Raw genomic sequence first — 14,103 nt, forward strand, 5'->3', positions numbered from 1 at the left:
CATCCCCCGGGACCCAGAGCGGCGCTTGGAGAGCGCGGCCACCTCTGCACACGCCCGGGCCCCACGGACCCAGGGCAGTACCTTGGAGAGCGCAGCCACCCTCTGCGCCAGCTCAGCCTCCACCTCGGGCAGCGTCTCCGCCCTCCGCAGCGTCTGCTGCAGCTTCTGCTCTGCCAGCTCCAGGCGCTCCTGCAACTGCCGGTTTCTATCCTCTGTCTACAAGGGGAGAGCAGAGCGTGAAAGCGGCCGAGTCGCTGAGACGAACCCTGAACGCACGTGTCTGCCGGATTAGCTCTGTTTCAGCAGCTGCGGCACAGTGAATTTTCTCTGTGTTCCTGGGCTTAGTCTCACTGGGCAGAACACCTCCCGCCAGAGTATTTGCTTTTCCTAAACGACCCCAAAGAAGTCTTTAAAAAAAAAAAAAAGTTCTTGTACATTAAAGATCAGTTTTCTATAGAAGCTTATTCATTCTTATTGACAAGTTAAGGGAAGAAGGGTTCAGTACTGACCCTTCTTAAAACATCACCAGAATCATCTTTTTAAGGGAACCCTACTGACCACAGACGGCCACGGGCATGTGAGCCAAAATACGGCTTTCATCTCCTCTGAAATACAGACACGCTAAGAGTGTGCCTGGTGAAATGCCAGTCAACTGATATTTGTAAATGCACGATTATTCTTTTAAAAGATCTTGTCAGTCTGAAAAACTTTCAATGTAGAAAATTTAGACAGATTCTTTTTCAAAAAAGGAAAAAAAATTATATTATCTATAAGCTCAGGTTCCTGAGAGGTTAACATTTGTTTCTAAGCAGCTTTCTTATTTTTTCTGTGTGTGTTATTATTCTATGTACATACACAAACAATACGATATGCTTTAAAACCCTCAGAAAACAACAGCATATGGTACAGGGTATTTCCTGATCTGCCTTTTACAACCATTATTTTGTATATCGTAATGCTCTTAATTAGCATTCCACATCATAAATTTTAGCGGTTTTCTAGTATTTTATTTTTGTGTCGGGGCCAATGATACCCTTTGCAACACACCAGACCGACTCACTTTGCTTTGAGAAGCCAGATTTGGTTCTCCTGGTTAAGTCCTGATTATCTGAGACCACCGGGGAACAGGAGCGAGTAAGGCTCACCAAACCACAGGAGGTGCAAAGCCTAATCAGACCGGAGCTCTAACCCTGCCTTTTGTCACAGGGACCCCAGTTCTCAGCAGGCAGCCAGCTGCCGTGAAGTTCCTGCCACCCTCAGCTCTGTAAGTAAAAAATGCTAACAAGCCAACAGATTCACATTCAAGTGAAACAAAAGAGTCGTGAGTGGAATTCCACAAAATGGTTAAACCAAATCCCAAATAATTCAAACCTGTAAGTTGCAGTCACCCCCGATTTTTAAAAAATGTATTTCATTCCAGTACAGCTGATTTACCAGGATGTACATCCACACTTTTCGACACAGTATTTTAGGGTCATAAGAACTTTACACTGGGGCTTAATTTCCAACACATGAACAGGTCTTTACCTTCCTCGCACTGCTATAAAAGTCAGACACAGTTCAATAAAAGCCATTACCTGTCGATGCATAGAATCCTTATTTGCGATTTCATTTTCAAGTTTATCATTGAGGTCATGCACAGAGGTGGCTTCGCGCTGTGCGGCGAGGTAGCGTTTCTCAAGGGTAGTGATTCTCTCTTCCATGTCCTCCTTCTGGGCCATGGCCTACACCGGGCATTGCAGAGGAGAAAAGGTAACTCATTATCATGGAACACTCCGATACACCTAAGAGTAAAAAAGCTGGGCTAAATCCTAACCTTCAAATCAAACATAAAGTTAGCATCCTCAAGATTAAAGTCCTAGACGTGGCAGTTTTCTCTGGCATGAGCAAAAGTGCGCCTACCTCAATGTCACGTCTGCCACGACTGGCACCCATCTGTCTTAACGTTCTGTCTGGGCACTCGGTTTCCCAAGCTTCTTTTCTACATAATAAACCCACACAGCAAACAGAAAGTATACTAAACCACCCTGTTACTGCAAGAATTCCAGGAGGGAAGGTATCCGGCAGGAAGTCAGGACCTCTGTCTGCTACACCATACAGGCGGGCTTGACCCAGAACAGGGAGGGACCTTCAACAGATCCAATGAGGAGCTCTGAGGCTCGTTTCCTCGGGGAAAAGTTGGAAAAATCTCATGCAATTTCCTCAAAATTAAAGTGAGAATATTAACGAGTGGAAAGAGAATTCAAAGTTTAATACAACTGGGTGCAGCCTTCTCAAGCCTAGTTCTTCTAAAGCAGTTACGCCACATGTATGAAGTGCTCAAACCAGGGCCAGAACTTGCTGGTGGTGCGACTCCTGTCCGCAGGCTCAAAACCCATTTCAGGTCCCTCCCTGGTCACTAGTAACCAACATGGGGAAAGTCCTAACATTAAAAGTGAAAGGTCTTAAAAACACTTTTTCCAGAATTCTCTAAGTATTAAACTCTGACACCTAATCTCCTCCTACTGCCAAAGAGTAGTGTGAACAGGTTGTACAAACGTGTGCAAATATTTCTGCTTTGAGTTCTCACCCAGAATTACTCACACCAAGCTACTAAACAAGTACCCCTGCTGTACCACGTGTTGGAGAGGTTCCCTGAGACGGTCTCACGGCGGGGGGGGGGGGCAGCGTGGGCGCTGTCTGTCCGCGCACAGAGGAGAGGCGAGGCTCACAGGAGGAGGCCTGAGCCAGCACTCTCCTGCGTTCACAGTGACCGCTAGGGAGCTTCTCACAACTCACGACACCCGCAGACGTGACCGCCAGAATCATCATGATTCCACACGGTCGTGCAGCTCAGGCCTGAGGGTCTGAGGCGGAGGAGGGACACATACTCACTACTGATCCACGCGTAAGATCGCCAGTGAGTAACACATACTCACTACGGATCCACGCGTAAGATCGGCCCTACTGCACAGCGCAGGGACCGCTACTCCGTGCTCCGTGGTGAAGTGAATGGGTAGGAAATCCAAAAAAAGAGGGATATGATTCACCTTGCTGTACAGCAGAAACTGACACAGCAGTACAAAGCAACTCTACGCCAATAACTGAATGGATGGATGCATGAATTTCTAAAAAGGAACACACTGGGCCGCCGAGAACTTGTAGGAATGCGGAGTCCACACCCAGGGTGCAGCACAGCGCCAGGGCCGCCCTCGTGTCGGTCCACTGCCAACGGACCGCCCGGACCCCAGAGCCCACAGAGGCAGGGAGGCCACCAGCCACGGTCCCGCCGGTGCCCTGCTCTTGCTCATGCAGCCATCCCTAGGCTGAGATCCCCGGGAGAACAAGGGACCCACAGTCCACCGCAGGACAACGGACGCAGCCGCCGCCACTCACTTCGCGGACGTCCCGCTGCAGTTTCGTGTTCACTTCCTCGGACTTGATGAGGTCCTTCCGGGCCGTGTCCAGGTCTTCCTCCAGCTCCGTCACGTGGGCAGAGAGGGCTGCCAGGCGCTCCTTCATCTGGCTCTGCTCCCTCGACTGCTTGTCGATGACTTCCTGGAGCTCCATCACTTTGGCCAGGTCTTCCTCGTGGCTCAGAGAGCCGTCGGAGGATCTCTAAGGGGGAGAAGGAAGCCTTAGGTGGCCGTGTTTCGGGAGGGAGGGGACACAGCACTCCGGGCATTCGGTGAGGTCCACACTGCGTTCTGCGCTCTGGGAGCTCACAGGACCCTCACGGCCGCTCCAACCTACATGGCGCGTTGGTGAGAGGTTCCCAAAAGCCCCGCACAGACTGAACAGTAAGACGAGAACCAGGCAGAGCGCGAGACGGAGGACTTGCCTTTCCATTGGCGCTAGGCGTGCTTTCCTGCTCGTGATTTACATCAAGCACCCCGTCCGTTAGTACCTTTTTCTGGTTATTCTGCTCTTTAAGAATCATCAGCTGAAACCAAAAAATTGAAGGAGAATAAAGAAATCAGTAAACACAGCAAAACCCCACTTGGAAAACCTCAACTCTAAACTGAAAACACAACATAAAAGAAAATGCGTGGTGATGCTGTCCACCCCGAATAGAGCCAGGTGATCAGAGTCAGAATCTGTCTTCTCCTGGACAAAGAGGCACTGAAGAGATCCTGTAGCTCTGAGCCACAAGGCTAGTTTACTGGTCATTAAAATACCCCAGGTGGGCAGGTCCTCAACCAGAAAGACAAATAACACCTGATGCCCACCGCTACAGCCTTCATCCTTTTTCATAACGAAGGGATAAAAATGACAAGCCCTAGCCGAATTACATGACGGCGGATCGAGCTTACCTCTTTGTGTGTGGCGCCCAGCTCTTCTTCTAACAAGCTACACCTCTCGAGCGCTACTCGCAATCGCTCTCTCACCTGAGATGAAAGGGGCCGAGTCACTGTGTGCTGACGTGTGTATGCACATTAGTACACTTCTCACTGTACACTCACCCTCATACACGGCTACCGTAACAGAGCACCTTTAATGTCTCTCACTGATCTTAACGTCAAGAAAATCTGCTTGTTAACAGCTTTCAATTCTAAGTTTGAGAGAACAAAATGTTATCCTAAATTAATTTTATTACCCAGTTTTTAACTGCAAATTGATATACAGAATTTAATAAATCTTGAAATATTTATGCCAACTAATACTTTTTAACTGGGGGCTTCCCAGGTGGCTCAGCGGTAAAGAATCCGCCTGTCAATACAAGAGGGCTGGTCCAATCCCTGGGTCAGGAAGGTCCCTGGAGTAGAAGGTGGGCCCCACTGCGGTGTTCTTGCCTGGGAAGCCCCATGAAGAGAGGAGCGTGGTGGGCTGCAGTCCACAGGGTCGGAAAGACTCGGACATGACTGAGCATGTGCGCAGGCAGCGCTGCTTAACTATATTTAAAACTCTGACTTCTTACAAAAAAAACGTATTTACAAGAATACAAGACGCTCAAAAGTCAACTAGTTACACAAACGTGCGTCGTCCACCTAACAAGGCAGCAAGTGTACAAATCCAGGAGGGGCCGGGTGGCTGGTACCTTCTCGTCCAGGGCCTTGTGGTGCTCGAACAGCGACTTCAGCGCCTTGAGCACCTCCACCTCGCTGGACACGCCAGCTGGGGACTGCGCCTGCCGCTTGACCACCGTCATCCGCAGGGACCGCTCGTGCCGTGAGACCAGGCACTCCAGGTGCTCCAACAGCAGCTGCAGGGAGAGGCCAGAGCAGCACCGTCAGCCTCAGGCTGGGATTCGGGGCAGTGGCTCCTCTCAGCCTCAGGCTGGGATTCGGGGCAGAACTCCTCTCAGCCTCACGCTAAGACCAAAACTGTGCTAAGGCATGTCGGAATCCCGCCAGTTCAGTCTAAAGTTAGACTGGACCTCCCTGGTGGCCCAGTAGTTAAGACTCCACACTTCTGCAGGGGTCGTGGGTTTAATTCCCAGCCGGGGAATTAAGATCCCACACAAAGTGAAGCATGGACAAAAATGTAAGTTAAGAGAAACCCCCCTCAAATGTACTAAAATTACATTAGCTCTGATCATAAATTTGAAGCGAGGTATGAGAACCCCAAACTGACCCACCCTGGTCCGCTCAGTGGGAAAATGTGGAAAAAGGGTTGAAAACCAGACAGAGTTTAAAGACAGCAGCACCGAGCCCGGCGCTGACCCCCGCGGGGCGAATGTCAACACGTGAGAAGCCCCTACTGACCCTGGTGTTGTTCCTTTCCGCTTTCAGCTCAGCGATTTCTTCTTCTCTTTCAAGAAGCTGCTCCCTGCACACATTCAGTTCTTTAGTAAGTGCTGCAAACTCCTAGAAAACAGTTAAATGAGTAAGTAACTAAATGTAAACCCAAATTTAGAAAGAGGGTGAGAATCTGAAGACTGACCCTGTCAAGCTTCTCCAGGCTCCACACAAAGGATCTCCCTGCCCCTCCAGAGAAGAGGAGGTCCGCTGACCCCAAGACCACGCAGACCACCACTACTCAGGCCGGCCTTCAGCCTCCACCTCGACCTGGCAGGCCCGTGCCAGGGGAGAACCCGGAATCCAAGCCTGCCTTCTCCAGACCCAGGGAAGTCTGAGATACTTTCCTAAACATAAATCCTAACAACAAAGTGGATGAAGAGATTCTTAAACGACACACAGACAAGTGGCCTGAAACGCTGGGGAGAGTAAAGAAAAAAGGTAAGGTCTACAAGGCCACCAGGCTTTGGAGTGTTCCTCTGGGAAAAAGGCTGATGACACCCCAAGGCCATCTCTTAGCCTGACTCCACTGAAGTCACCCAGTCATTCAATAAACTGGTTAAAATGTTAAATTCATGTTACATGTATTTTATCACAACTTATGCACGTGCGCAGGTGCGCACACACACAGAACTCTTTGGAGACAAGGTGGCTTCTAAGAGCATCGATCAGCTACAGAACATGAACAGCCCTTCACGTCAGGATTTCAGCACCAACTGGCAAACACAAAGCTCCAGTCCCGCTGGGGAGAAGCAATCCAGCGTGTCCTCACACCGGACAGACTGCCCACACGGCACGGGCACTGAGCATCATGGGTGGGAAGCGGGCAGGGAGGGGAGCCACAGGGACTAGGTCTCCTCTCCACGGCCCCCAGGATCGAGGGAAGGAGGCAGGCGCTGACCTCTGAGGGGGGATGCCTACAGGAAGAGCAGGCTTTGGAGGGAGCGCTAACCGTCCAGTTTCGGACAAGCTTAATCTGAGACGTACTCGGGCCCTCAAGCGGCCGTGTCCAGTCCAGAGCCTCCCAATCTGGAGTCCTAGGGGACACAGGCCAAGATGAGACAGAGCAGCAAGGCGCTGAGTGTGGGTGAGAAGAGCCGAGGTTTGAGCCCAGCGAGGAGTCACTGCTGGGTGGCTGGGAAGTGAGAGGCGCCGGCCAGGGAGGCTGGGGGAGGCCAGGAGGGCAGGGGACCATCTTGGGTGTCAGGAGCCCTGGGCAGAGCAGCCACAGAGCCAACGGGTGCCGGGAGGAGGAGTCAGCTGACTGGTCAGTAGAGCGTCTGCTGGCGTGGAGGCCAGCGGCGGCCGGGACCACAGCAGGTCAGCAGCCCTGGCAGGGTCAAAAGCCCAGTGGACAGAGGATGGGGGGAGGCGGGGAGCACAGGCTTGCTCTCGTGAGGGGCTCTGCAGTCAAGCGCTGAAGGCAATCGGGCGACAGTCACAGGAGACGCAGGGTCAGGAGAGCCCTCTTGGAGGATACGCTGGGACCCGCAGGCTGATGGCGGGGGTCCGGGGTGGGGTGGGAGCTGAGCGGGCAGAGGGCGCCTTTCCCGGGCACACAGCTCACCCACAGTCAGCGGACAGGCAGTCAGATCCATGGGCCCAGATCCAGATGAACAGTGAGCTGGTCGGGGGCGCTTTCTGGAAGTCCTCGTTTAATCTCTTCCAAATTCACTGAGAAAACAGATGCCTCTGCGCTGAGCGGAAGGGCAGGTAAGACACACTGGGGAGGGCAGGAAGCAGGGCGGGACGCCTGGACCGTGACCGTGGGCCTTCGAGTAGACTTGAGGCCGCGTGGACGGGGAACTGACGACAGGAGCAAGTTTCCGCCCGGTGAGCCAGGCGTGCGTGTGGCAAAGGCTGGAGAGGCTGCGATGCTAGTGGACCGCGGCGTTTCAGCGGGGGAAGACAACAGGGGAGACGCGGAAGGGTGAGGGGCCGGGGGGCGTGGGGGGCGTGGGGGGCGCGGCGAGCAGGCCCAGGAGGCATGACGGTGCGGCTGTCTGCCCCGCTTCCAATCGAAGAGACCCTTCTCCACATTCCTGCCCACTCCTTAACCCGTTCACCACCAGACGCAAGCCTGTATCTTTCAGACACAAAGTTTCCTTAAGTTTCTCCTAATAGCACCAAACTGTCTTCACTCACCTATGAAGAGACTATTTAATTCCCATCATTTTGGCTAAATATAAGTGCTTCTTACAATGAATCCAACAGTTAAGACCATTCTATGAGAGACTGCTTTGAATACAGTAGAAGACAAACGTAAAGAACTCCACAATTATTTTTACTTAAAGAAAAACTCTTCTCTTTGCTCAAAAGAATTCAACTGAAAAAAAGTATCAAAGCAAATTAAACTTAGGAGTTTAGATAAACATTAGACAGGAAATTCCAAAGTGTAAGATTCCAAAAGCATGTTCATATGTACACTGCATTTGTCTTATTTTTGCAGAAAAAAACTAGTAGAGCCTGAATAAATTCCAAATATGTGCAATAAATGAGCTGTACTATTTCCATGATAGGAACCTAACTGTCAGCATGCAAACTTTTTTCTCTTTAGGAAAAAATGTCTGTTTGAAAAATACTGTAAGCCAATTAAAGCTGCCGCTCTATTTGCTGTAATTAAAGTTTGAAGTCCACCCTTTGAAAGTGAACAGATACAACAGGGATTGGAACGTTTTCAGTTTAGAATGTTAAGTCTGCACAAGACAGATTTGCATTTCCTTGCATTTCCATTTGACATTTTCTAGGACTGAGACCAGGGAAAACAATATCCAACCATTAACATCGCTTTTAAAAACCCGATTTCCCACAATGTGTTAAAATGTCAATACTCATCATTTCTGGCTCTGGACAACAGGTTCAGGTTACTCGAACCAGACATGCCTGGTTAAAGTCCACGATCAAGCTGATTTTATAGTAAGTCCTACAGACGGGATGCGACATTTGGCTCTGGAAGTGATGACCGTGCTCTCTTCCCAGACACCGCAGGAGGACTCGGGGGTCGGGGGGAGAGCAGCGGGGAATGGTCAAAGCCCACCCTCATGGATGGGGTCCCAAACCCTTCCCTTCTCCAGCCCGCATCCCGTGTGCTTCACCTGACCAGCCCGTGTCACAGTCCTACACTTCTAATCTCTGTAATCGCCACCAACAGTTCTGTTTTATTTTTTAATTACTCATCATGTTTGCTAACCTGCTGAGAAAAGAACGAAGCTCCACTGGAGGCAACAGTGTCTGTCCTCTGAGCGGGGGGACGCGGCTGCAATAAAGGGCGGACATGGGGTCTGATTCTCAGGAAACCAAGACGAACACCTGGAAACCGAGCTGCAGAGCTCACGCAGATAATCCGCCAGCCGCAGCTGTGTGCCGCTGCCAGCGCAAAAGCAGGTTGCTGCTTCTAAGTCACTTCACTCGTGTCCGACTCTGTACAACCCCATAGATGGCAGCCCACCAGGCTCCCCCATCCCTGGGATTCTCTAGGCAAGAATACTGGAGTGGGTTGCCATTTCCTTCTCCAATGCATGAAAGTGAAAAGTCAAAGTGAAGTCACTTAGTCGTGTCCGACTCTTAGCGACCCCATGGACTGCAGCCCACCAGTCTCCTCCCTCCATGGGATTCTCCAGGCAAGAGTACTGGAGTGGGGTGCCATTGCCAAAAGCAGGTTAAATCCCAAATTAAAAGATGATCAGAGGTTTATACATTCAAATGAACCAGCAAATCACATATTTCAAACTCCAATGTATTGATTAAAATTTGCTTAGAAAGGTTGCGTGTAACTATTTATACTGTGACCTAATGTTGGGAGGAGGACAGAGGGATGCCTAGACAGAAAAAGGCCAACTTGACGCCTGTGCAAAATACAAGCCACAAGTTCACGAGACTTATTTACAGTCATCAGTGTGACAGCACTGGATTTCCAATCACTGATTATTTGCAAGCAGAGAAAAATGCACGGGCACGTCAAAGGTCCCAATACATGCGATTTATCTTTTCTTATTTCTAAGAATTGTTGTTTAGTCACTCAGTCGTGTCGGACTCTTTGCGACCACATGGACTGCAGCAGGCCAGGCTTCCCTGTCCTTCACTATCTCCCAGAGTTTGTTCAAACTCATGTCCATTGAGTCGGTGATGCCATCCAACCATCTCATCCTCTGCTGCCCCCTTTTCCTCCTGCCATCGAACCTTCCCAGCATCAGGGTCTTTCCCAACGAGTCGGCTCTTCACATCAGGTGGCCAAAGTATTGGAGCTTCAGTTTTGGCATCAGTCCTTTCAATGAGTACTCAGGGTTTCTAAGAATAGAGACTGATAAAATTTATGCTCATGCTTAGCGCTTGGCAATTAAGTAATGGAGACTGTACACTCTGTGTACTCCTAAAACACCATGGAGCAGAGCAGTACTGCAATGTGACTTCTGTTGGGTTAAAAGCAAACACAACCTTTTACGTATATATTCTTATACATATTCACATAAGAATATACATATTTCTTATGTAGATATAAGAACTGAGGGCCTGGGTTTGATCCCTGGCGGGGGAACTAAGATCCCACAAGCTCACGGCACGGCCACAGACAAATAAATAACTAAGTGAAGCAGAAGAATGAACTTAACAGTCCAGCTCACACTCACACCAAAGGCCAACCCTCACTTTTTTTCCTTTAAACACCATTTAACTGCAGGGCACAAGCAGAGCAGGGACTGCCCGCGTGGCTGTCACTTGCCCAGACCCTCCTCCCGCCCGTGTCTCAGTCCCGCCGCGCCCCTGCCCTCCCGGGGCCACTGCATGGGGGCCCCGGCCTCGGCCTCACTGGCTGGGCTCCGCGCTCGCCCACCGCCCTCTGGGGAGCAGCTGACCCCGTCTTCCCACTCTCTTCCCTCTTGCCCCGGCCACTTGTTCATTCAGAACTGCTGTGCTCCTGGGGCTCCGTCCAAGGGCCCCTGTTCTCCCTACACACGCGGTGCCCATCTGACCTGTGTCAGGCTTCACCCCCAGGCCGGGCAATCGTCCACTGGTCCCCTGCACATCTCCACGCGGCTGTCTTAAGGGTCTTCCTCATCTCCCTCCTGGCCCCTTGGAGCAACCACACGGCCTCCCCGCCCCATCCCCAAGTGGGCCAGCTGCCAGGACTGCTGACTAGACCTCCACCCGAAGCTCCCAGACCGCGTGCTGCCGCCTCCTCAGCGTGGGCCACCGTGCCCTGCCCCCCAAGAAACCCTGACCCATCAGAAGTCACTGCCCGTCACCCCTTCCCTCCAACCTCTGGCAGCCACTAGGCTGCTTTCTGTCTCTAGGACCCGCCTGTTCTGGGCATCTCACACAGACCAACGCGTGCATGTGTCCTTCGGGATCTGGCTTCCTCCCCTCAGTGCAACGTTCTCAGGGTTCATGCGCGGCACCATGTGGGCCGCCGCTTCACTCGTTTTCATGGCTGGATAATGATTCATCACACGGATGTGGCACCCTCTGTTTACCCACTCAACTGCTAGTGGGCATCTGGGTTGCTTGTGCTTTCTAACCATGAGGTTGGTACAAAAGTAATTGTGGTTTGGGATCGTGAACGTTAAATCATTACAACTAGGCTCAAACACACCTTTATGAATCAAAATAGCAACCATTACAATCAACATTTTTGCCAACGAGAAATAAGTTTGTTTACTCCTGTAGGGTAAAAATCCATGCCTTGGGATTCAACGAACTCTTGGAAAGCATCTTCTGCCTCCTGCTGGTTGTGGAGGCATTTTGCCTGCAAAATGTCGTTGGAACACCTGAAGAAGTGGCAGCTGGCTGGCGACAGGCCAGGTGAATACAGTGGAGGAAGCCACACTCTGCAGCCCTATCTGCTCAGCTTCTGCAGCGCTGGCTCTGCGACGTGCAGCCGGGCACTGCGGGGGAGAAGAACCGGGCCCGTTCTGTTGACGAACGCCAGCTGCAGGAGTTGCAGTTTTAGGCACATCCCATTGATTCGCTGAGCACATTGCTCAGAGGTAATGGGTTCACCAGGATTCAGAAAGCTGCAGGGGATCAGATGGGCAGCAGACCACCAATCAGTGACCACGATCTTCTTTTGGTACAAGTTTGGCTTTGGGAAGTGCTTTTGAGCTTCTTATCAGTCCAACTGCTGAGCTGGTCTTTGCCAGTTGCATAAAATCCACTTTTCATCGTACGTCACAATCCGATCGAGAAATGGTTGTTGTTGTGAAGGATAAGAGAAGATAACACTTCAAAATTATTATTTTAAAAAAATTTTTGGTCAGCTCATGAAGCACCCACTTATCAAGCCTTTCCACCTTTCCAATTTACTTCAAGTGCCAAACAACCGTAGAAGGTCAGCATCGACTTCAATAACAACTTCTCATGTAGTTACAAGAGGATTAGAGTCGATGATGCCTCTCAGCTGGTCACTGTCAAGCTCTGATGGCCGGCCACTGGGCTCATCTCCAAGGCTCTCGTCTCGTTCACAGACTTCTTGAACCACCGCTAACGGCAGCAGCGACGGCAGTGGCAGCAGAAGGGGGCTTAGGATGGAACACACAAACACACACACACGCTTGGAGCAGCGATAAAGGCACGCGTGAGAAAGCCTCCCTTCCAGCGCCCTGTCCACTCCCACACGACAGGTAACTGAAGCCAGCGTTTCTTGCGGATGTATGCGTACATGGACGCCAACAAATGCAGCCATTTCCCTCCCTCTTCTATGGTTACGGACATAACCTAAGGATGCTTCCCCATCAGTCCACAGTTCCTTCCCTTTTTCATCGCTGCCATGACTGCATATACCAATGAATTCAAAATCGGTGACTTGTTCTTTGTGCACTGGCTGATGGACATTTATGGTTTTGCCTCCGATCTTCTGCTGTTACAAATAAACACGGCAACGAATGGCCTCGCACATATACCATTCTGCATGTGTGCCAAGTTTATCTGCAGGATAGTCTGAGAAGTTCTGAGTCAAAGGACATTTATTACTTTAATGGACACTGCTAAATGATTCCTCATGGGCCAGCAATGCGTGAAAACATCGGTTGCTTTGAAGTCCCGTCATCCTGGGTGTTACTCAACCTTGGTGTCAACGTTTCTTTTTTGGATCCACCCTGCGCCTTTCTCACCCATCACACCCAAGTCCGCAAAACCTTCTTCGGTGTCAGACACTGGCTACAAGCCCGCCCCTGGGTGTGAGCGCTCCCGCACTCCCCCGACCCTCTCCAGGCAGGGGATTAGCTGGCGTGTCTCTTACAAAGAAGGCCCAGCTTGTTTGTGAGGTTATTATTCGTCCTCACTTTCTCACTTGACAATGTGTAACATAAGTGCCACTTTACCCTCATTTCAGCTACTGTTATCTTTCTTTGATCAAACACAAGTGAGGTTGGTCTGTTTTTACTTATCCTAATATATCTGGACATCCCTATACTGTCCTACAGAATGGCTTCTGACCATCTTCTCTTAAACTGAAATGCTCACTGGCAGGAGCACACACATCTGACTTATATAGCCCTCAAGTGCAGTCATGCCCAAACACTTAGATAACAAAATATTTTACTGTAAACAAATGCTAACAATTCAGTTTATGTTACAATTAGGGTATGTACTGATTTCTTAAACTCATGTGTTTAGGTAGATTCTTAAAACAGATGTAATTTTACAAGAAGACAGATTATAATTTAAATATAATGGGGGTGAGAATGTATGCTTATATGTAGATAAGCCACTTTGCTGTTCAGCAGAAACTAGCAAAGCACTGTAAAGCAATTATGTGCCAGTAGAAAAATGATGAGTGAAGAAAGCATCATAAAAAGGGGCTGCTGGATTGCCCCCAGGCACACACAGAAGACCTGCTGGCTCAGAGGGTCCCGTCAGTTGACTCACAATGTTTCTGATGCCATAAATTACGCACACGACATAAATACCAGCTCTGCACTTTTGCCATCTCTCTGGCCATTCTGTAACTTGCAGGGTTTTGATGTCTTGACGAAGAAAAGTCAAGATCAGAAGCAACTATCATCGCGTCCCCTGAGGAAGGACTGCTCTGCACACGCACAGTCGGCGTGGCCCCTGTACCGTCCTGGGCAGGTGAGGACGGCCTCACTGCTTTTTAAATGTGAAACTTCATTTGCAAAAGAAAAAAGGCATTAATTTTGCTCAAATGTCACCACCATTTCTCCATTTAGAATCTTTGCCTTTTCTAATCTCACCACGGCAATAAAGGACAGATTAAAATATTATGCTATTATAAAACAGTAAAAATAACCATAAACCTTTGGTTATTTGGTTGGATATCCAAATTACTTAATTATATATTACATATATAGTATACACGCCCAAATAAATATAAGGCTATTTCAAGTACAAAGCAACTCCCCTAGCTTTCCGTTAAGACAACTGCCAACCGGCT

General features: G+C 49.9%; 1 protein-coding gene across 1 annotated transcript in view; it reads right to left on the bottom strand.

Annotated features, from left to right (window-relative positions):
- The window catches only part of PPFIA1 (PTPRF interacting protein alpha 1), a 79,974-nt gene that overhangs the window by 42,749 nt on the left and 23,122 nt on the right, over positions 1-14,103 (bottom strand). The window contains exons 3-9 of the mRNA XM_068976947.1: positions 5,685-5,786; positions 5,018-5,182; positions 4,293-4,367; positions 3,821-3,922; positions 3,376-3,597; positions 1,578-1,724; positions 82-216 (exon numbers count right to left, since the gene is read on the bottom strand). Of these exons, the coding sequence (XP_068833048.1) occupies positions 82-216; positions 1,578-1,724; positions 3,376-3,597; positions 3,821-3,922; positions 4,293-4,367; positions 5,018-5,182; positions 5,685-5,786 (948 nt within the window). The remainder of the gene's footprint in view (positions 1-81; positions 217-1,577; positions 1,725-3,375; positions 3,598-3,820; positions 3,923-4,292; positions 4,368-5,017; positions 5,183-5,684; positions 5,787-14,103) is intronic.

The sequence above is a fragment of the Capricornis sumatraensis genome, chromosome 8, assembly GCF_032405125.1.
Source record: "Capricornis sumatraensis isolate serow.1 chromosome 8, serow.2, whole genome shotgun sequence".
Taxonomy (NCBI): domain Eukaryota; kingdom Metazoa; phylum Chordata; class Mammalia; order Artiodactyla; family Bovidae; genus Capricornis; species Capricornis sumatraensis.